Genomic DNA, 23367 nt, shown 5'->3' with positions numbered 1-23367 from the left:
AACAGCAAGTGGAACCAAGAGCCCCACACCACAAGGTCCTGAGGCTCATAGGGCTGCAGGGAGGGCAGGTGCGGGTCCCTGGGTGTTGGGGGAGGGCAGAGCCACTGCCTGAGACGCCTTCCCAGACCCAAACCCGTGCTGTTCTGTGACGCTCAGCTGCAGGAGAGAAAGGAAGGAAGCAGGAGCCCCAGCCTCGGCAGGAGAACGAGGCCCGGGAAACGGAAGCGAGAAGCTCCTACAGGCGGACGTGTGGGTGTCCATGGGATGCAGCCTGCACGCCAGGCCCAGGGAGAAGGCTCCACTCTCCAGGGCCTCTCAAGAGCTCTCCGTCCCCCACCCAGCTCAGGGGAAGAAGGAGGCATCAGGCTGGCCTGTCCGTCCTCATTTGCATGAGGCCAGCCAAGGGTGGGCCATGGACGGAGGACGGCAGTGGACATCACCTGGGCCTCCTCAGCCTGATGGCTGCCATGTGTCCCCAGACCCAAGTCCTCAAGACCAAGACAAACAGGAGTGAGCGCAGGGAATTCGAGAGAGGCGTCCAGCAGCACTGATGCAGAGCCAGGGCTCCAGGAACCTCACTTGGAATTTCAGGTGGGAGCTCCGTGCCCATAGCCGCAGCCTCTAAACGAGAACATGCCAAGCTGAGACACACGCCACCTGGTCGCCTCACCTCCCTCAGCACCTGCTCTGGCCCACCACCAGTGGCTGGCAGATGGTTCCCGGACCTAGGGGCTTCTGCTCCACTGGCCAGCAAGGCTGGCCTGACAGGCACAGACTCGTCCATCAAGGTTAGTGGGCTCCAAGGTCTGGAAAGAGTGATCCCAGGTCTGGGGTGATGACCACATGGCATGGGATGGAGATGCCCTTGTCTGGGTCAGCCTTGGCAGGGCCTGGACACAGGGAGTGGGGGCAGAACCAGCCTGCCTCCCTCCACCTGCAGCTCACTCCAGCACACAAGCCCACTCAGGGGCCACGCGCCCTGAAGGTGGTTTGTCTGGAGTCCATGAAGGGAAAGCGGCTGCTCTCCCCAGAAAAATCATGGCCATTGCTGAGTGCAGTCGGCTGCTCCGAGGGGTCCGAGAAGGTAACAGAGCAAGGCCAGAACCTGATGCCCTGGTGTCTGGTGGGGGGGGGGGGGGTCACTGGAGCCTGAGCCCAGCATGAGTGGTGCTGGGTGGGAGGTGGCCTGTGGGGAGACACGGCCCCGGGTGGAGAGGCTACGGGGAGAGTGGGCAAGGGCACGTGATGCTCAAGACCAGGACTGACCTGAGGGAACCTTCATTCTTTGAGCTAACAAGAGGCGGCTGTCTCCTGGACTGGGGGGCAGCCGCTGCCGGAACGTCCCTGGAAGCTCCGAGGGGCTGGGCGTCTAGAAGCCTGGACACCACCCAGTGCCACCTGGTCCTGGGTCGGTGCAGCTCTGACAAGTGGCCACTGGGCTTTCCACACCTGTGTCTCAGGCTCACTCAGGCCCTACCGGGAGGTGCCTCCTGTGTTCTTTGCATGACCCAGTCCCTGGACAATGTGGCTTGACCACCCAGAACCCCTGAAGGCTGGCCCCCAACCCAGAATCCCAGGGCAGGCAAACCCCTTGTGCCACTTGGGCCAGGGGCCAGGGTCAAGCCCATCCCTTCCAGGGCCTGGCCACACGTGACAGAGGCCCCAGGGGTGTGTGTTCTATATGAATGGTGAGTGAATGATGCGTTTTCCTAGCGTACACTGTGCTCGTGCAAGAACGGGGCGTTCCAGGTAGAGAACACGCTTCCCAGGGACAGGTGTGCAAACAGCGGGTGCTGTCCCGCTGCCGCCCCCAGCTCCACGTCTGCTGGCCCTGACCCCAGAGGGCCGAGCTGGGGGGCGGAGCAGGTAGGGGCTGGAGCCCAAGGACACTCCTGTCCCTGAGCCACAGCTGAAGCTCTTCACACCCACCCCTCCAGGCTGGCCCAGCACAGCTTCTGAGGCCTGAGGTCCCAACCAGGACCATTGAGGTGGGGGGGTCTCTGTGGCTCTATGCCCTAAAGCTTCCAGAATTCTCCCTCTCCTTCCCTTCTTGTTCTTCCAACAAACACTAAAAACGAAACAAAACGCAAGGAAGAGGACCAGAGCAGTGGGACCTCATGCTGCTAGTGGGCAGTGAGTCCTCAGAGTGTCACCTGGTTGCCTTGGGGCCCTAGGACTGCTGGCCACACGGGGTGGGGGGCGGGTACCCCCAGCTCTGGGCTGGTTTTAATCAAGTGGAAAAGGGGCTGAAACCCCTTGGGCCAGAAGGCCTCTCAGGCGTGCTGGGCACTGGGTCCTAGTGCTCAGGGCACCACCCTGCCGGCTGGCAGGGGCTTCAAAGGAGCAATTACCCAAGGGGAAGGGAGGCCAGAGACTGGGGAGGGAGGAGAACAGGGAGGCGGGGAGGCTCGGGTTGTGGGAGCGGGGAGGAGGGGGAGGCGGGAAGGGGTAGGCCTGCAGCCTGACAGCAAGCCCCGGCCTCCCCCACCCTGGATTGCCCCTGCGGCGGGGTCACCGGTTGAGTGACCCATTGTGCGGGCGCTTGCTGCAAGAGGCTCCATGCGCGCTTGCTGCAAGAGGCTCCATGCTCCGAGCCCGCTCCCTGGTGATGTCTCAAAGAGCCTTTGGCGGGGAGCCCCTGGCAGGACAGCTCACCTGCAGAGACTCTCTATAGAGCCTTTGAAAGCGCAGCAGGGCCAGGGGCTGTGGGATGGGCACCTTGAGGGACAGAGAATGGGGGAGCTGGTCCCTTCAATGAGAGGCCACTGGTAAACAGCAGGCATGTGCCAAGCCCGCAGACGGGGAAAGAAAAGTGCTCTTCATGGCGACTCAGTGTGTGAAGGAGACCCTTTCTCAGCCCCAGCGCCCTCATGTGCATGACAAATGGGCCTCAGCATGGACCTTGAGGCCAGCAGTCCCAGCAGGGTGGCCGGGCACTGGAGTGTGGCCTGTCCAGCCATCCGCTGAGCCTGGCCCCAGCTCAGCTGCAACCCTCTCTGGGCGCGTCTCCAGCTCCCATAGGGCAGGAGGCTCCCGCAGGGAAGCCAAGGGTCACCAGCTCCCAACCCCCTTCCGTGAAAAATGTCCGAAAAATGTCCGGCGCTGCAGCCAGAGCCGCCCCTGCCCAGTGCCTGCCCTGGGCCCACACCCCCAGAATCGCCTATTACGGAACCGTGAAGGAGAACTGGAGGCAGGGGGGCCCCAGAGTGTCCCTGAAGCAGACCCTGACTTTGCTTCACCGCCCACAGGAGCAAGGGACACGCAGCAGCCTCCAGACCCTCCTGACCAAAGCCCAGGGTCCAGAGCTGCCCGGCAGCCTCCTTCCCCCAGGGCTGGGAACCAGACGTGGGCAGTCAAGACCCACGGCCATCGCTGCCCAGTCTTCAATGGTCTTTTAGGCCAGGATTAAATTAGTTACTAGATTGTTAATTACTTTCTATTCCATTATTTTCTTTATTAGAGAGAGAGAGAACACGAACTGGGGGAGGCGCAGAAGGACCGAGAGAAGCAGATTCCTCTGCTGAGCAGGGCCCCAGCCAAGCAGGACTCCATCCCAGCACCCGGGGGTAACAAGCCAAGCTGAAGGTGGATGCTTAACCAACTGACCACCCCGGTACCCAGCCTGCCATCCCGTTTAGATCGCTCTCAGACATCACACTTCTTGGGTCACGACCCACCAGACCCGTACAACTCCCTGCCTGCTGCCTTGATCAAGAGCAGGAATCCTGCGGGCTCGGCCTCTCTGAGCAGAGTCCCAAGTGCGGCGCCTCCTCCCCCATCCACCCCCACTGGAGGTAGGGAGTGGGGGCTCCCAGTAACATGCCACCCGCTCTGGCGAAATCTGTGAGGCAGGAGAAGATAGCGACTACCCCGGAGTGGCCGTCGAAAACTTCAAGCCCGGGCCTGCACACCCCGCCCCTCACTACTTTCCATGACCCCAGGATTCTAGTTCCCTTTCTGGCCTCCTCCTGCAGTGCCGGCCTTGCCTCTGTCCCCAAAATACTCCCGGCATTAGATTCACTGCTCAGATTTCATGATTTGGGTTTCCCTAACCACACCCCAATGTCCTGTTTGCCCCAGTGGCTCGAAGACTGTGGAGGGATGTGTTCCCTGCCCCTAGCGTGAGGAGTGTCCCTCACTCTGTCCCTGGAGAGGTCAAGTCTTGACCAGAGGCCAGTATGGAGGGTGGACAGGGCCCTACTTCCCCTGGACCAGGCTGGGCCTAGGCACCAAGGGAGGCCGAACAGCCTGCCACTTTCTGGGACCAGCCTGCTAGAGCCTCACACCAGGATGCCGCCTCTCACGTGCCATTTTTGGGGATGGAAGCGGTCAGCTTGGAGGCACCACTCCTTTCCATGTACTTACTGAGGCAGGATCAGTGCTCAGTGTGAACCCGAACTCCAGAATGCCCACAAAGAACCCCAGTGTCTCCCGTCTGGTTCTGACCCAACCAAAGTGGTTGTGGAGGGCCCAGCTTTGGTTTGCTTTGGCCCTGGACCTCGGCTGGGCTGAGGGTAGGGCGCAGAGGGGCAGCCAAGGCTGGCCCGGCTGCCTGTCAGTTTGTCCTGGACCCAGATCCCCAGGGCCCTGAGGGGCTCAGGGCTGGGAGGTGGCCACTCTCCTGGCCTGTCGCCAGGGCCGGTCTCAGCTGGGACTGCTGCGTGTGGCCTTCCTGCAAGCCTGCGAGGATCTGAGGTCCAGCAGGATTAGGCCGGATTACAAGCCCCAGAAGCTTCCCCTCGGTGGGCTCAGGCCTGGCCGGAGCACCCGTTTGCAGGGAGAACTCCCACTTGTCAATGGCTGGAGGGCCTCACTCCGGAGCGGACAGAGGTTGGCTGGAAAATCACGGTTGAGGCTGCATTTGTTCTGAGAACTCATGTACCTCAGTGAGGATCCAGCAAAGGAAGCTGTTAGTCCTCGAGGGTGTGGGGCTTCCTCCTCCCTTTCCACAGCTGAGAAGTTTGGAGGGGGTTGTGCTCGGGTCCTGTGCCTTACTGTAGGGGCGAACCAGCTGAGGCCAGGGCTGCTCACCACGCCTCGCTGTCCTGACACCCTCCGCTGGGACTCACAGGCCTTCGGACTTCCTGGGGCTCCTGGCAACCGCAGAAATGAGGTTTGGGAATCAGGGTTTCAGCTCCGAGTTCCAGGTCCAGGTAGAAAATGGCTCACAGGTCCCCGGGACCTTGCTGTTGGTGGCCCATCTGTGGAGTCTCCCGGCAGACGACTCTGCAGCAGACAGTGGGGAAGCCCTGGGTCGGCCCCTGAGCACAGCCCTCCGCCCCAGGGCTCAGGCTGGCCAGCATTGACCCCACAGACCACCCGCAGGAACTCGACCATCCAGCCCTCAAAAGCTTCATCTCCTCTAATGGGAGTGTTGGGCTGGCCTGAAAGACAGGAGGAAATCCTCACAGAAGCGTCAGGCCCTGTCTGCTCAGCTCAGAGATCTCTCCAGCGTTCGTGATCGTGTATCTAGGAAATGACCGAGAAACTCTCCACAACATCCCCAGAACAGCACATCTTGCGGCCTGAGACACCGCCATGCAGTGAGTATGGTGTTGCCAGGCAAGGGCAAGGTCTGGAGTGACCATCATTCTCCTGGGGCCTCCCAGGTAGGGCTGACCTAACAGACCTTCCCAGTGTGGGGACACAGGGAGTGGCCACCGCTCAGCTCTGCCCGGCAAGGGGATGGGTGTGTTACTCTGGTCCAGAAGAGGGGGTGGGGCTCTGCGAAGTGGGAACAACAGACTCGGTTGTGGGTTTTTTTAAGTCCCATAAAAAAATATTAAATTAATCGGGGCGCCTGGGTGGCTCAGTGGGTTAAGCCTCTGCCTTTGGCTCAGGTCATGATCCCAGGGTCCTGGGATCGAGCCCCACATTGGGCTCTCTGCTCAGCGGGGAGCCTGCTTCCTCCTCTCTCTCTGCCTGCCTCTCTGCCTGCTTGTGATCTCCGTCTGTCAAATAAATAAATAAATAAATCTTTAAAAATAAATAAATAAATAAAAATAAAAATAAAGCCTCATCATTCCCTGGGTCCTGGCCCAGTTCAGGGTCTCTCTGAAGGCTGGTGGGCTTAGGGTCTTCCTGGGAGGAGGCCTAGCCCCTCGCCCAGGCCTCTGCAAGGATGCACTGGGCCCTCTGGACAAAGGAAGTCAATTCCAGGTTCTCCGGTCCGGGCCGGGGCGTTAAGTGACTCTGCTGGCCCTGAAGCGGTTTTCCGCAGCCAGGGAAGCGCAATTGTATTTTCCAGCTCATTAAGCCCTCGCACAAAGCGCAGCTGTCCCCAGGCCCCAGCCACCCTCCAGGGATTCCACAGGTCCCTCCCCGCCTGGAGAAGCTGTGGCCCATTGTCCCCGAAATGTAGTGCCTGATTATGCAGCCACGCCTGGGAGACTGTGCCCAGACAAGCTCCCCCCACCCCACCCCCGTTAAAGGGCCGGCGCCCAGGGCAGAAACATGGATGCAGCCTTCCCAGGTCAAGGTGCTCCGAGTGCCTGCAGGCGCCCCCCCACCCCGTCCCCATGCTTGGGGGCGGGGCGGGGGCACTCTCAGGATGCTCCTTGAAGGCCTCCAGGCAGGGGTGCACGTGGCCCTAGCCCAAGCCCACCCTCTAACTTCCCCATGGTGGGGGCCTGTCGAAGAGGACCCCTCTATCCCTCCCTCAGGTGGGGTCTGGGAGGTCACCTTCCTCACCCAGGCTCCTGCACAGCGACCACTGCGTGCTGTCCCTGTAAGTTGAGCGGTCCCTTCAGCAGTGAGCCGGCGGGGGTGGGGGGGTGGGAGCACACCTGGTGGCTTGCGTAGACCAGGGCGGCTGCCCCTGCACATCACCCAGTGCGCACAGGCGCCCCCACCCCTGTGGGTAAGCCGTGGTACAGACTCCCGGGCAGCACCAAGAAAGCAGGGAGGCTCTGAACCTGGCCCGTTTGCCTTCTGCTTCCCTTGCTTTGTCTGTAAGTGAGGGCTGCAGCTCAGGAGTCCTGGCCATGACCCTAAGCTCCAGGCTGTCCCTTCCCCTGCGGCTCCGGAGTCCTCATAGTACACTTGCAGACCACACAGTGGCTGGAGGAGGCCCACAGCACCCCACAGCCCCACAACCCGCCCCCGCGCCCAACTTGCCCATCGCTCCCCGCACTGCACCCACAAAGGCCTCCTGCCCTTTCCAGGCCAGCCCCACCAGCCCCTTCTCAGCCAGAGGGTCCTGATACTCAGGTCTGGGCAGAGCACCTTTTCCCACTAGTCAGCTGGAAAACCCCATGGTCCGTGGGGTCTGGGCAGGGGGACAGAGGGCCCTGCCTCAGTTGGGGGAATAGTCCTGGGTGAGCACAGCTCCAGACCTGCCTGAGACATCAAAAAGTACTCGAAAGGACCAACCGTTTCCAGACAACTTACCCACATCCCAGAGCAAAACTCAAGGGCATTTCCAGGAAATGACAGTGAAGCTGTCCACTCGCCAACAAGGTAAATTCATAAAGTGTAACATCTAATAAAATATTACCAAGAAGTAAAAAGCAGTAAGATATGACCCTAGTGAAAAGAAATATCAAAACTGACCAAAACCTGAAATAGATGAAGCACTTGGTGTAGCGGTTACTGTAGCAAGATCTCAATGCTCGGAACAGTGGGTAGAGATATGACACGTGTCAAAAGACCCAAGTAGTGGGGCGCCTGGGTGGCTCAGTGGGTTGAGCCGCTGCCTTCGGCTCAGGTCATGATCCCAGGTCCTGGGTTCGAGCCCCACATCGGGCTTTCTGCTCAGCAGGGAGCCTGCTTCCTCCTCTCTCTCTGCCTGCCTCTCTGCCTACTTGTGATTTCTCTCTGTCAAATAAATAAATAAATAAACCTTTAAAAAAAAAAAAAAAAGACCCAAGTAGAATGTCTTAAGATGAAAACTGCCACGTCTGGGCTGAAACAAAACCAAAACAAGTAACAAAACACATCAATGGCAGAACAGACATCACAGAAGAAAAGGGTTAGTGAACTTGAAGACAGTACTAGGAAATAGCCCCCCCCCCAAAAGGAAAAAGGTAATTTTTTTTAAATTTTTTTTTAAAGATTTTATTTATTTATTTGACAGACAGAGATCACAAGTAGGCAGAGAGGCAGGCAGAGAGAGAGGAGGAAGCAGGCTCCCTGCTGAGCAGAGAGCCCGATGTGGGGCTCGATCCCAGGACCCTGAGATCATGACCTGAGCCGAAGGCAGAGGCTTAACCCACTGAGCCACACAGATGCCCCAAAATAGGTAACTTTTTAAAGAATGGAGCCATAGAACGACTTCAAGAGGCTCAAGATGCATGTGATTGAGTACCCACGTGCGGAGGACGTCAAGAAAAATCCCTGAATAATGGCTGACAATTTTCCTAATTGAATGAAAACTAAACTTGCAGATCCAGGAAGTTCAACAGAAACCAAGCAGAAGAAACATAAATAGAATCACCCCAAAGTCCATCATAACCATATTGCTCAAAATTAATGATAAAGATAAAATCTTAAAAGTAGCCAGAGGGGGCACCTGGGTGGCTCAGTCATTAAGTGTCTGCCTCCCACTCAGGTCATGATCCCAGGGTCCTGGGATTGAGCCCCACAACGGGCCCCCTGCTCAGCGGGGAGCCTGCTTCTCCCTCTCCCACTCCCCCTGCTTGTGTTCCCTGTCTCACTGTGTATCTCTCTGTCAGATAGATAAATAAAATCTTTAAAAAAAAAAAAAATGTAGCCAGAGAGAAAAGACACCTTATGCATGCAGAAGCAAAGATAGCAAACGTCCACGACAGATTTCTCACTGGGACAACTCAGACAGTAAGGAGGACAACATGTTCACAATACTTTGACCTGTCAAGTCACAGTTCTGCTCCCAGGAAGATATCTTTCAAGATTGTAGGGGAGAGAAACATGTTTTCAGACATACAAAACCTGGAAGGAGAGTTTACCTGCAGACCTACACTACCAGAAACACTAAAGAAAGCCCTTACACAGGACAGTGGCGACAGACGTAAGTAGAAATGGACCCAAACAGGTGAAGAGCGCCGGAAGTCGTACCAATGTGAAGGGATAGAAGAGATAGTTTTCTTACTATTCAAATCTCTTTAAAAGATAACTGACCCTTTAAACAGAAATGATGTCAGTGTAGTGTGGGGTCTACAAGACATGGAAGTAAAAGGTGTGACAGCAGTAGCCCCAGGGCCTGGAAGGACAGATGAAGACACCAGACACTCCAGCAAAGTTCCCACACCAGACACAAAGGGACGATGCCACGAGCAGTTATGTTGTCATAAATTGAATACATTACGTCGCCCTTACAGCAGCCCCTAAAGTGACAATAATAAAAGAGTTACAGCCAATAAACCAACAAAGGAAATATGCTGGAATTATAAAGAAATTCAAAGGACCCGAAAGAAAGGAAAAGTGTGACAACAACGAGTGGGGACTTGCAACGTGATCAGTGGGATGACAGACTTAGCAGAGGCGCATCAGCAAGCACAAGAATGTGAACAGTGTCACTTCCCGATAAAGAGGCAAAAACGAGCAGAACGTGTGGAAGAGCCAGACCCGATGGCCCGCAGCCTACACGAAGCACCGCTTATTTTATGTAGTTAGTTATTTTTAAGGATTTTTTTTTTTTACTTATTTATTTCAGCGAGAGAGAGAAAGAGAGGAGGGGAGGGGAGCGGCAGGAGCAGACTCCCCGAGGCCAGGAGCCTGACCTGGAGCTCAATCCTGGCACTCTGGGATCATGACTTGAGCAGAAGGCACAGGGTCAACTGTCTGAGCCACCCAGGTGCCCCCACAAGGCATTTTTTAGGGACACCAGGTGGCTCAGTCTTTAAGCATCTGCCTTGGGCTCAGGTCATGATCCCCCATTAGGCTCCCTTCTCAGCGGGGAGCCTGCTTCTCCCTCTCCCACTCCCCCTGCTTGTGCTCCCTCTCTCCCTGTGTCCCTCTCTGTCAAATAGATAAAATTTAAAAAAAAAAAAACACTTTTTAAAGACACAACTATATTAAAAGTAAAAGCATAGAAAAGATATCCCGTACTAACACTGGTTAGAAGAAAGCCTGAGTGTCTATACTACGATCTTAAACACTTATGCAACTAACAAGACAGCTTCAAAATATACTAAGTAAAAATGGTAGAACCAGGGACGCCTGGAGGCTCAGTCGGTTGAGCGTCTGCCTTCATCTCAGGTCATGGTCCCAGGGGCCTGGGATGCAGCCCCGAGTTGGGCTCCCTGCTCAGCGGGGAGCCTGCATCCCCCTCTCTCTACCTGCTTGTGCTCGCTCTCATTCTCTCTCTCTCTCTCAAATAAATAAATAAATAAATAATATTTTTTTAAAGAAATGGTAGAACCGCAAAGAGAAATCAAACCCACAGTGACTGTTGCAGACTTCAGTTTGCTCTCAGGAACTGATTAAACACGCACGCAGAAAGCCCGCACAGCTGTTGTCGTACGTGCGGCATCCAAATGACCCAGCTGACGTTTTCTGGACGCCCTGCTCTGCCATAGACGAACCCATGGTCTTTTTGAGGCAACAGAACATTGGCCAGGATAGACCATATTTGGGGCCATAACACAAGTCTCTAAATGTAAAAGGACTCATGTCCCAGTGCGTCCCTGACCTCACCAGAAGTAAACTGAAAGTCAGTTTAGAAACATCCCTGGAAAATGCCCCAAATACTGAGGAGCTGAATGACACACTTTTAAGTGACCCTGGGTCAAAGAAGAAAAGGGAAAGCAAAGGTAGCGATTCGAACTGAGTGAAGATGAAAACATCCCAATTGCAGGATGTCACCACAGCTGTACTCGGGAAAATCTGTAGCACGGGATGTTCTATTAGAAAGGAAGACAGGGGGGCGCCTGGGTGGCTCAGTGGGTTAAGCTGCTGCCTTCGGCTCAGGTCATGATCTCAGGGTCCTGGGTTCGAGCCCCGCGTCGGGCTTTCTGCTCAGCAGGGAGCCTGCTTCCTCCTCTCTCTCTGCCTGCCTCTCTGCCTACTTGTGATTTCTCTCTGTCAAATAAATAAATAAAAAATCTTAAAAAAAAAAAAAAAAGAAAGGAAGACAGGTTTGAAGATCAATGACTCAGTATCCCCCTTAAGAAACCCACAAAAGAGCAAACAGAACCCAAGCCCAGTAGAGGAAAGGAAACAATAAAGATTGGGGGGACCCCCGTGAAGCAGGAGCCAGGAAACCATAAAGTGATGGATCTGAGAGCCGGTGCCTTGAGGTCCGCAGTACTGCTGAGCCCAGGCTGCCCGCACAGCCGGAGCCCACACACTCCTGCAGGGTTCAGGTCCCTGTCATGCCACCGTCCTGCCCTGCCCAGCCTGGCTGAGAGCAGGGGCCCGAGGCCCTGGGTCTAATGACGGCTGCCTCTGGGGCCTTGGAGCTGAGCCAAGCTTGGAGGGGCAGCCTGGCTCCCGTTTCCAAAACCGTCCTGCACTCATCCTCGTCTGGCTTCAGTGGTCTTGTCCCCGCTCTCCACGGACTGTTTTTCTTTCCCCAAGGATCGCCAAAGAAAAGTTGTTAATCCTCGATGCAAATATTGGGGCACCTGGGTGGCTCAGTCAGTTGAGCGTCTCTGCCTTTGGTCAGGTCGTGATCTCAGGTCCCGGGATGGGGTCCTGCATCTGCTTCTGCCTTTCCGCCTGCCGCTCCCCCTGCTTGTGCTCTCAGTATGCCCTGAGGCCCTACCTTTGTGCCCAGGCCCCTTTGGTGAAGGGGTCACATCTGTTCATCAGCCCAGCCAATGCCAGGGTGACAGGAAAGCCAGAGTCAGAGACACAGAGACAGATACAGAAAGACAGGGAGGCACAGAGAGGGAGACGTCAGAGAGAGAGAGAGAAGGTGCACGGAGGCAGCATCTGGGGCCTGGTGGAAGTGAGAAGAAGCCCCAGTCCTGTCTGAGAAGCTCTCCTGGCCTGGAAGGAAGCCTCCTCCGTCCTCAGCAGCCCCACCCCACCTGGCCCTGGTGTTCAGAGTCTCCAGCCAGCACAGTTAGGTCTCGGGGGGCTTGACAGCAGGCAGACAGCCAGTCTTGGTGTGTGTGGACCGTTGCTAGTGCACGGGGTCCTCACAAAGGCACAGAGCCACCTGCCTTCTACCGCCTGGGTATGGTCAGCCGGCACCCTGTGCCCAGTTTCTCAGGGTAGAGACAACTGAGAACACGTCCCACCTCAGGGGCCGTGGAGATGGGCTGAGCACCCGGAGCAAGGGAGCCTGGGAGGGAGGCCCGGGCTCCAGGGGGAGGCGGGGCCAGAGAACGGGCCCCAGCGTCTCTCCTGGTGGCCAGACACAGTGTCTCATCTTTCTTCACACATAAGACATGGGTTTCTAGCTCCAAAGCCACTACAGTGGCAGCAATGGGGACCCTTCTCAGCCCTCCCCACTTGTTCCTCTGCGCCAGGCCCCGGGGGTCTGAGGACACGCTGCTCTGCTGGAAACCTGTTTGTGCTGAGTGCCGGGGCCGGATCTTCATGTCCAGACCTGGAGGCTCTCCCCAGCCCCCACATCTTCCCTCTCTTCTCTGCCACTTTGCGGGAACCCATGCCAGGCAGGGGCCTGGTCAGCACTGGCCCAGCCTTGCCCTGCCAGGAGGGACAAACACCAGTTTGGATACCACAGGGAAGGAAAGATTTCCCAGAATGTTGGGACTGTATCTGGCCCTGAAACTCCCTTCCTCCCCCGGGCCCAGCCAAACCCCAGCAGAGACTCCCACCTCACCCACCAGACGCCACCTTCGGAGGGAGCTGAGCAGACCTGGTACGGGCTGGGGCAGCTGGCTGTTACCCTCATTAAAATTCTTCTTCAAACACATCTGTGAGTGTGGCTTGCAGAAGACAAGCTACCAGGAGAGAGTCCTTCAAAGAAAGTGCTTTCGTGATGCAATTTACTCCATTCAGCTCAACATCTTTACTACATGGGAACGGGGCAGCCCGTCTCAGGTCGGAGAGCGGCCCGCGCCACAGACACTAGGCTTCGCCGCCCAGCGGGTCCCAGGCCGCGTCAGCCGCACTTCTAAATTCAAACTAATGGAGAAAAAAAAGTTCTAATTGTATTCTCTGGCTGAGCCCGAGAGTTAACTGTCCCCAAAACTGGATTTCATGAAACCAACTTTGGGTTTTCAAAAATAAATATATATGGATCCAGGTTGCTGCTCCTGGGTTCTGGGACAGTAATCAGACGTAAAGCCTCCTGCAAACCAATCTCATGATTTGTTCTAAAACTTCAGGGAGAGAACGCAGAGGGAGGCCTACAGCACCCAAGAAGGTTTTTAAACCAAAGATGGGTCCAGTTTTGGAGAGGTGCTCTGAAGAAGCGCAGGTCTCCGCGGGGCTCGCGGGGCTCGCGGGGTTCTCCGGGCTCGCGGGCGCCCCCCCAGAAGCAGCTCCGGGGATCGGTCGGAAGCCCAGGAGGTCCCTCTCCCGGGACCTTTCCTTGGTGCCAGGTCCCGGGTCCCGCGACCTGGGATGATTAGGGTGAACAAGTGCGGAACAGGCCCCCCGCCGGCCTGTGTCCCAAGCCCGGCGCCTGAGGCGGGTAAGGTGCCCCTGCCACCCTCCCGGCGGCCGCAGGCCCCGCGCAAGGACCTTCGACGCACCCGGCTGACGCTCCTAGGGCCGGACCCTGGGACACTTGGGCAGTGCGGCGGGCGACCCCCGCCAGGGAGGGCGCAGCGCAGCCACAGGTGACTGAAAACCATCCAGGGCCAAGGCGACTTCAAGGGGACAGAAGCAGAGTCGCCAGTTTAGGCGGCGGATCCATCATATGCGGCCCCAGGGTTGAGAGTGAGCGCTGGGGCCAAAGCAGCAGAGCCGAGGGTTCCGAGTCCGGGCTGGGGCGCAGGAGAAGAGCGGGCGAGCCACAGGGGGACCGCACGGCCTCCGATGGTGCTGCGCTCTCCGCGTCGCAAGATCCGCGCTGTCAAGGCCCGTGTTCCCCTCGATTGTGCCCGCCGTCGAGTCCTCCCTTTGGGGAACCTGGGGCCAGCTCCGCGTGCTCCCTGGGTGTCCCAGGCACCTCCTGGGCAGAAGGAGCGCGGGTCCGGCCGGCAGAGCTCCGGGAGAGGCCGGCGGGCGCTGGGAGAGGGACAGGGGCGCGCCAAGCCGGCGGGGACCTGGGGCTTAGGGTCCTAAGCGGCGGACCAGCCCCTCCCTGTCCATCCCCCGCTCCCCCACCCCGCCCCAGGTCAACGAAGCCAATGGATACACAGGCTCACGCTGCCGCGGCCCCGGCGATTGGATGGCGGCGCATGAAAGGGGCACCGCCTCCGTACAGGGGTCCGAGCGCGCGGGCTCCTCCTGGCCCTCTGCAACCGTGCCGCGCGCGACCCTCTCGTCGTGTCTGCCGGGCCCCGCCAGCCCTGCGCCCGCCCGCCTGCGCATGGCCCCGGCGACGCTCGGCATGAACCTCGCTGGACTCAAGACGTGCAGCGGGGGGCGCGCGGGGCCCGGCCCGCTGCCCTTCAGCGTCGAGTCGCTGCTGGAGGTGGAGCGCCGGCTGGACTCGGAGCCCGCAGCGCTCCGGGAGGAGAGGCCACGGGGCACCGCGGAGCCCTGGGCCTGGTTCCCGACGGCTGCCCGCTCGTCCTCCCCACGTAAGTGCCCTGTCGCACGGTCCGGGCAGCGAGAGAAGCCCTTATCCGGCCCGTGCTCGGAGGACGAGCGCGGGAAGGGCGCTGTCGCTCTTAACTTCGCAAAGTAGCGGCTAAGGCACCTGGCTGGGGGGCAAAGAAAGAAACGAGCCCACCCGAGCCCTCGTGCGCGCGCCAGCCCGCAGCGGCTCCTGCGGCCCACGCCAACCCCGAGGCAGAGTCGGGAAACCCGTGAGCCCGCGGCTTTGCGGCTCAGAGCTTCCCGGCCCAAGCATCCCCCGACCCGTCCGTCCCTGCGATGCTTAACTTCCGCTTGGCCGAATCCCACCGCCACCCCCGCCGCTCGGTTCTTGAGGCCGCCTCCCTCCAAACGGGCAGAGTTAACCTCCTCCCTGGCGTGCGGGGCAGCCTACTTGAGGAGCAGAGCTGGAGTCCAGGGCCCACCGCCCCGCCCGCGCTCACACGGCCTCCCTGATGCCCTGTTCTCTGGCCCCAGGGGCTTCTGGAGTCTCGACTTCCCTCAGGGCCGACACTCGCATTGGTAACCGGCCTTTGCGGGGACCCGAAAGTGTCGGAAAGAGGTGCGCACTGCTGGCGTCTGAGCGCCCGCTTTGTGCTTTTCTCTCCTCCCAGGCGCCCCCAGCCCTCCACCCTGCACCCTCCGAAAACACAAGACCAACCGCAAGCCGCGGACTCCCTTCACCGCCGCGCAGCTGCGGGCGCTGGAGCGCAAGTTCCGCCAGAAGCGGTACCTGTCCGTGGCCGAGCGCGCCGAGTTTTCCAGCAGCCTGAGCCTCTCGGAGACGCAGGTCAAGATCTGGTTTCAGAACCGCCGCGCCTAGGCCAAGGGGCTGCAGGAGTCGGAGCTGGAGAAGCTCACGCTGGCGGCCCAGGGCGTGGGGTCCTCTCGCGGAACTGCTGCTCTGCGGAGCCCCCGGCACTTCTTGTTCTGTTTGGTTTTTCAGTTTTTATGTTTCTGCTACTGTTAATACATGTATGACTGATGCCTCAAGCTTACTTGGGGTTATCTCACGGATCTTTTAAAAGAATCACATTCCTACAAACTTCTCTGCAGGGAATGAGGGCAGCTTCCTTCTGAGTCCTCGGAAGGGGCCACCGCAGAGCTTCCCATTTTGGGCAAAGCAGCTAGTAAGGTGTTCTGAGGTTTACTCTGTGGCGTGTCTCCTGCACCCTTCCTACCTTAAGCAGGACGCTCAGAACTGGCTCCGTGGTTTGGGGCTTCGGCAAGAAACTGAGGCCCGAACAAGGAGGTGAGAATAGTTTGGTGCCAGGAGTGCGAAATGAACTTACTAGTTACTTCCACTGACCAGGTTTGTTGCCATCCTGACCAAAGTTCACGCTTATTTTAGGGATTTTGCTCGCATATTACTGTTTTCGTGGAGAATGCCCTGCAGCCTTCTGCGAAATGCTGTCTGTAGGAGTGTGTGTGCGCGTGTGTGTGCATGTGTGGGGGTGAGTGCCTTTGGCAGGTGTAGCCCTGCGGGGGCGGCACACTGGGGAGGCGGGGCGCGGAATGGGGATGAAGCTGCCCTGGTCGCAGGACCCGCAGCTCCTGGGTCCTGTTGGTCGACCTGCCTGCCAGGGACCAGCGGCTCAGCCGCCACCGCCACCGCCGCTTTACTAACCCAGGAATTGGGTTAAGGAAGCCGATGGTGTCCCTCTCAGCGTCCACAACACTCAGCCTCGGCCCAGGGGGCGGCTGAAGTTCCCCACGAAGACCCACAGGGCCCATTTCCTGTCCTCACTGTGGCTTGGGGCTGCAGCAGCCCCTCTGGCCCCGCCCACCCTGCACACGGCCCACCCAGACCACAGGGTGGGGGGTTCCAAGCCTTTCCCTCCAGACAGGACCGCAGGGTGGTTGCCCCGGACTGGGGTGCTGCCGGCCCCAGGAGGGGGAGGACCTGGTTTTACTGAGCAGGAGGCTCCCCAAAGTCCTAATATTGCATGAACTTGCCTATTATTCTCCCTACGTGTCAGGGAAATGAGAATTCACAATGGATTTTCAAGGGCCCCCACCCCCGCTGCCGCCAGTGACAGTGAGCGGCCAGGGAGGGAGGGAAGCCCCTCCCATTTTCCCGTGCTGAGGACAGGTGCGCCTCCCACTATGCTAGCTCTGAACCGAGTCCAGGTCCGGAGTCCAAGGGCGCAGGTCTGCACATATGCCAGAGGCGTGGCTGCAGGACCCTGCACAGGGGCCAGTCCCCCCCAGTCTGGACAGTCCCGTTCAGCCAGCACTGATCTCTTCACAAATCTGAGTTCCCTGAAAGTCAGGACCAAATCTTATGGACAGACAACAAGGCTCACTTTGCAAATAGTTTGAAGATCAGTGTGGTCATTTGGGATGAGCCAGGGCAAAGGCAACAGTGACACGAGCGCGGGAGGGAAACCCTCATCCAGCACCCACTGCCCAGCATTTCCCCTCGCATCCCCTGGTCTCCATTCTGGTGGTGCTCTGGCCATGGAGCAGGGGTCTACACACACGTCTCCACACTCGATTCCCATGGTCCTGCGCAGCCCAGAGCTGGACGACTATGGTGCTGACTCAGTTTGTTACTATTTCTCCATAACCATTTTCAGCCCAAGATACCTGCCTGCTCAATGGCCCACTAGCCCAGCACCCTTGTCGCTTGTCAAGACCAAGTCTGTCTGCTGTTCTGGAGAGGGCTACTGCCTTGGGCAGGGACTGTCCTTCCTCCTGAGACTTGCTGCCTGTTTGCCTTCCCCCTCAGGTTCCTGCATGTCCTGGGCCAGATCCCCAAGCCATGTGGACGTGCTGGTCTCTCTCCCAGCCAGTGCGTCTCTGATGGAAGTTCTCAGAGGCCCAGAGGGTGTCCCAAGCTTGCCAGAGCTAACATGGAAGGGTTCACCCATCAGGAACCTGCACGGAGGCCTGGGGCCTCTGCTGCCCTCGTCTTGGGACAGACACCCTGATCTCCGAAGTCATGCCCCTCATGTGTTCCATGCCCGCAGAAGGAGGACAAGGACAATTCTGTTCCAGTATTTCTCTGGGAAATATTTCTCTGGGAGGGACTCCCGCCGTCTGACCGTAGGTCCCAATGATCACAAAGAAGCCATTGCCTAGAGGGCAGAGGCTCCTCATGGGACTTCTGGAAATGGGACCCCAGGGTCCTTCTTAAGCTGGGCAGTGGGGTGGCGTCTACCGTTCCCACCAGGACATGTGACTTCACATGTGCATTTGCACTGCTAGGCATCTCGTGACAGGAGCACACTACTTTCTGTCGGGTACAGTGATTGCTAAAGAACGCCACCGTCTCTGTGCCCTGGGATGCAGGCACGTGCTCTGGGGGGCTCCCCCGCGTCTTGTGGCCCCAGGACCTGCCCAGGCCCCAGTGTCTGCGAGTTCAGGCGGCATCTTTGGGCAGACGGGCTGCACTGTTTCTTCGGTGTGACGATACATGAAGCTGTCCCGCTGCCTGAGTGCTCGTGCTTTCATTCTGACGTCCGCGGAAGTGGGGTCTCCCTCCCCTGAATGGACAGTTTTCGCTGTTGCTGGTGCTCCGCACTTACGTCTTCCGCCGCCAAGGCCATTAAGAACGAGCACTGTGCAGCGCTGACGCGGACACGACTCGTGAAGCTCGGCGCTGGGCTGCAGAGGCGGCGCGGGTGGGGGGAAGCAGCTCGCGGTGTGCAGGGCGAGCATCTGAAACCCACACCCAGCGGCGACACTAGTCCTTTAAGCGCCCAAGGGTGCTGGTTTTTTCCAGGTTGTACTTTGAAAATGTGTAGAACGCAGAATGACGTACTCACCCCTGCCCTCCCGGGCCCCTTTTTACGGCTTGGGACTGTGAGCGCTGCCCCGGAGGCCCAGGGGCCCTGCGACCCTGCGGGAGGCGGGGAGGCCATGGGCGGGAGAGACCCGCGTTCTTACTCTGTTGCAAGTTAGTGTCGGCGTTTCCATAAACGGAGCTGAAAGTCCGCACAATGGGACGTACCCTCAGCTCTTTTCCCTGTCACTGGGCAGCTAGCGCCTCCGGCCTCGGTGTGCACAGAAGCTGCCAGAAGGGGCATCTTGGTCTCATTCTTGATTTTTAAAGGAAATACTTTTAACACTTCACTATGAGCATAATATGCATGTGGTGGGTTTTTTGAAACACCTTTTCCAGGTGACTGCAGTTCACTTATGCAACTAATTAATACAAACTGTCATCCTCAGTGAATGTTGTACTTTTATCAGATTCTTTTCCTGCATATATTGATTGAGATGCTGTGTTTCCCTCAGTCTGTTAACGTGGTAAAGATTCTCCAATGTTGACACTAGTGTGAATTCCTAGAATAACCCTGGGGAGGGGAGATTTGACACATTTAGGCAAAAAAAATGGTAAAGATAACAAATGATGGATTGATGCTGTAACTGTTCAAGTCAGGTCCAGCAAAACAGCACCAGGAGAGCGGCGTCACGTGGTCTGCCCTGGAGACAAGGCGGACACGCCTGCCTCCCTGTGGATGTGTCCGCGTGCATTTCTGGAGACGAAATCCTATCCTGTGGACCGCACGCGTGTTTGCGTGTGTGTCTGGCTTTGTCCGTTCAGTGTAATGTTTTCGAGGCCCTTCTGTGTCATAGCAGGTAATAGCTTCATTCCTTTTTACAGCCAAAGAATATTTCATCATTTAAATACACCACATTTGTTTGTCCATTCGTTAGTTGACGGATCTTTGGGTTGTTTCCACCTTTCGACTACTATGGGTAGTGTGTAAAGTTCTGTGTGGACATGTTTTCATTTCTCAGGTGCACGCCCCTTTCTCTGGCATGTGCATGTCCAGCTCTCCCGGTACCATGTGTTGGGAAGACCATTCTGTCCCCACCAGTCGGCCACAAGTGTGTTTGTTTGTTTCCAGACTCTCAAATCTATCCCATTAATCTGTGTGAATTTCTGCAGGTACCACAGTGTCATGGTTACTGTTACTTTGCAGTAAGTTTTGAAACTGTGAAATTTTGTTCTCTGTCAAGACTGTTTTGGCTATTCTGGGTCCCTTGCAACTCCATAGGAATTTTAGAATCAAGCTCGTTAATTTCCACGAAGAAACCCACTGGGATTCTGATGGAGACCGCTCTGCCTCTGTAGATCGGGGAAATTGCCATTTTAACGACATCAAGTCTTCCAATCACGAGCATGAAATTTTCTCCAATTCTTTAGACTTTTAATTCTTTGAGCAATGTTGTACAGCTCTCAGAATGTGCGTTTTATACTTGGGGAAACTTATTCCCAAGTATGTTATCTCTATTGATGCTATTGCAAATGAAATCGTTTATTTCTACTTTTGGATTGTTCATTGCACGTGTGTAGAAATATAATCAATTTTGTATATTGATCCTTTACCCTGCAACCTTGTTGAGCTTGCTGCTTTTCATCATTTTCCAGTGGGTTCCTTAGGATCTTCTATATACAAGATCATGTCTTCTGAGAATAGAAATACTTTTACTTCTTCCTTTTAAATCTGGATGTGTCTTCTTTTTCTTGCCTCGCTGCCCTGGCTGGAACCTCAGCACAACGTTGGACAGAAGTGTCCTTATCTGCTCCTGAAAGCATCCAGGCTTTCACAGTACGTATGATGCAAGCTGTGGGCTTTCACAGATGCCCATTATCAGATCAAGGAAGTTCCCTTCCAACCTTAGTTTTTTAAAGTCTTTTTATCAGGAAAGGGTTTGGGTTCTTGTCAAATGATTTTTCTGTATCAGTGGAGATGACCCAGTGCTTTTCGTTTTTTATTGTAATGATACTATGCTATGAGGTAGTACGCCAGTCGATTTTCTGGTGTTAAAGCGACCTATCGTTCCTGGGTTAGATCCCACGTGGCTGTGCTGTGTGATTCTTTTTACATGTTGTTGATTTGGTTTGTTGATGTTTGCTGAGGATCTCTGCATCCGTATTCACAAGAGGTATTAGACTATGCTTTTCTTTTCTTGTGTGTCCTTGTCTGGTTCTGATGACAAAGCAGTACTAGGCTCAAAAAAGGGAGTTGGGAAGTGTTTTCTTCTCTGCTATGTTTTGGAAAACTTTTTTAAAAATTGCTATGAATTCTTTCTAGGTAACTGGTAGAAACAGAGAAACTGTCTGGTCCTGAACTTCTCTGCTTTTCTTTACGGGCAGATTGTTGTTTACTAATTTAGTCTTTTTACCGGTTACAGGGCTATTCAGACCGCCCATTACTCCTTGAGTCGGTTTCAGCCTGTGTCCTTCTGGGAACCTGCCTGTTTCATCTGAGTTCTCTGACTCTGTTGGCATAAAACTATTCATAACATTACTTCCTAGCTCTTCCTATATCTATTAGGTATGTAATAACATCCCCATTTTCATTCTGATTGCTGGATGTAGAATTCTCAACAGCTTTTCTCTTGAAGCACTTGGAATATGTTATCCTCCTATCGTCTGGCCTCCATTACTTCTGCAGGAAACTCCTCTTAAGTTTACCGAGGTTCCCTTGTAAGTAATGAGTCACTTGGTCTTGTTGCTTTTTAATTTTTAAAGTGGGCTCCACACCCAGGATGGCACGCTGAGATCAGAAAGTCGGACCTTAACGGACTGAGCCACCCAGGAGCTCTGGTCTTGTTGTTTTCAAGATTTTTCCTTGTCTTTGACTTTCAGCATTTTTATTATGATGTGTCCAGCTGCTCCCTATGTTTATCCTACTTGGAATTCACTGAGAGTCCTAGATGTTAGGTAACTTGTGTTTCTATGAGTTTAGGAAGTCTTTAGCCATGATTTCTTCAGTTTTTGCTCCTTTCTCTCTTCCTCTAGTGTTCCCAGCACTAGTATGCTGGTGTTCTTAATGGTGCTGCAGTTTTCCCTGAGGCGCTCTTCGTGTTTTTTTATTATTTTTCCTTTCTGGTCTTCAGCATACACAATCTCAACTAAGCTATCTTCATGTTCATTTATTCTTTCTCCTGTTAGTTCAGCTCTACTGTGGAGCCCCTCCAGTGGGTTTTTTTTTTTTTTTTAAGATTTTTTATTTATTTGTCAGAGAGAGAGAGGGAGAGAGAGCAAGCACAGGCAGACAGAGTGGCAGGCAGAGGCAGAGGGAGAAGCAGGCTCCCTGATGAGCAAGGAGCCCGATGTGGGACTCGATCCCAGGACTCCAGGATCATGACCCGAGCCGAAGGCAGCTGCTTAACCAACTGAGCCACCCAGGCGTCCCCCTCCAGTGGGTTTTTTAAAAATTTCGGGTATTGTATTTTTCAACTCCAGAATTTTCCCTTGGTTCCTTTTAAAATAATTTCTATCTCATTGTTGATAGTCTTCATTTGATAAGACATTGTACTCATCCCTTCCTTAATCATTTTACCATAGTTTCCTTTAGTTCCGTGAAATGTTTATGATGGCTACTTTGAAGTCTTTTCTGATAAATCTGACACCCTGTCCTGCCCACAGTTTCTGTTCCTTGCTTTCTCAGATACAAAGGTTATACATTCCTTTCTTTGCATGCCTCGTATTTTTTGTTTGGAAATTGCACATTATAGTTAATATATCACAGCAACTCTGGTTACCAGTCCCCCTCCTCTGGGGCCTATTATTATTTACTTACTTATCTGTCTAGTATGTGGCTGGATTATTTGAGTGAAGACTATTCCTTTCCACCTCCACACCCCCAACATGCTGAGCCTCTGGTGTGTCCATAGGACTGTGCAGCTTTGGGTAATCCTCAGACCCCTCGGAGAATAGTGCTTTCCTGGGACTCACCTCCTCTTTCCCTGACCACTGCTTGCCAGCTGATTGCTCTACTGTTGTCAACAATGCCCTGGGCACAAATTCCTCTGCAGACTAAGCCAATCAAGTTCTGGCTTCCTGGGTTTCAGAGGTCAGTGTTTCATATTTATTTGACCCCAGGAGGTTCCTCCCAGTTTCCTTATTTCTGGGTTCTCTCCTATGAACTGGCCTCTGATCCAACCTTCATCTTGACTCTTCTCCCACCAGTCTTCACCACTATTTCACTGCTTTGAGAATGTCCTGGGGCTTGAAATTTTTCGTTTTTAAAGAATCACTCTGAGGGATGCCTGGGTGGCTCAGTTGGTTGGACGACCGCCTTCAGCTCAGGTCATGATCCCAGGGTGCTGGGATCGAGCCCCGCATTGGGCTCTCTGCTTAGCAGGAAGCCTGCTTCCTCCTCCTCTCTCTCTCTCTCTCTCTCTCTCTGCCTGCCTCTCTGCCTACTTGTGATCTCTGCCTGTCAAATAAATAAAATCTTTAAAAAATGCCTTTTAAGTAGAGCTTTTGGATTCTTGCCAATGTGTGTTTAGGATCTGTCTTTAGAAACATATTTGCTGGGTCAAAGGGTGAACGCAAAGGCAATTGTGTTAAATATCGCCAAACCCTCTTCTCGGGGCTCCAACACTTGGCAGCCCTGACAGTGGACGCAGTGTCTGTTTCCACACAGCCCTGACAACAGAGTGTGACCAAACTTTGGGGTTTCTGACAATTGAATGTTTAAAAAAAGGCCTCGGATTATTTTTATTTCTAATTCTCTTGCTGTGAGTGAAATGAGGGGGTCTGTTCCTCTCACTGTCATGTTCTGCTTTGGCTGAGGGTCATGTAAAGGCAACACAGAAAGAACATTTGTAGGAAAAGTCGGTTGGACTGGGAACCCCTACCCAATGATTCCTCTTTTTTTTTTTTAAAGATTTAATTTATTTATTTACATGACAGACAGAGATCACAAGTAGGCAGAGAGGCAGGCAGAGAGAGAGAGGGAAGCAGGCTCCCCGCTGAGCAGGGAGCCCAATGTGGGGCTCGATCCCAGGACCCTGAGA

General features: G+C 55.2%; 1 protein-coding gene across 1 annotated transcript; it reads left to right on the top strand.

The window, feature by feature from the left end:
- The first annotated feature begins 14230 nt into the window (after window positions 1–14230).
- On the top strand, window positions 14231–18589 carry LOC125084421 (homeobox protein MSX-3-like). The gene is given in 4 exon segments (XM_047701648.1): window positions 14231–14585; window positions 15216–15478; window positions 18148–18227; window positions 18586–18589. Coding segments are annotated over 4 exon segments (702 nt in total).
- The last annotated feature ends 4778 nt before the right edge of the window (window positions 18590–23367 follow it).

The sequence above is a fragment of the Lutra lutra genome, chromosome 14 (genome assembly GCF_902655055.1).
Source record: "Lutra lutra chromosome 14, mLutLut1.2, whole genome shotgun sequence".
NCBI lineage: Eukaryota > Metazoa > Chordata > Mammalia > Carnivora > Mustelidae > Lutra > Lutra lutra.
The sequence above is the reverse complement of the archived record's forward strand: the minus strand, read 5'-3'. Positions and strand labels throughout refer to the sequence as shown.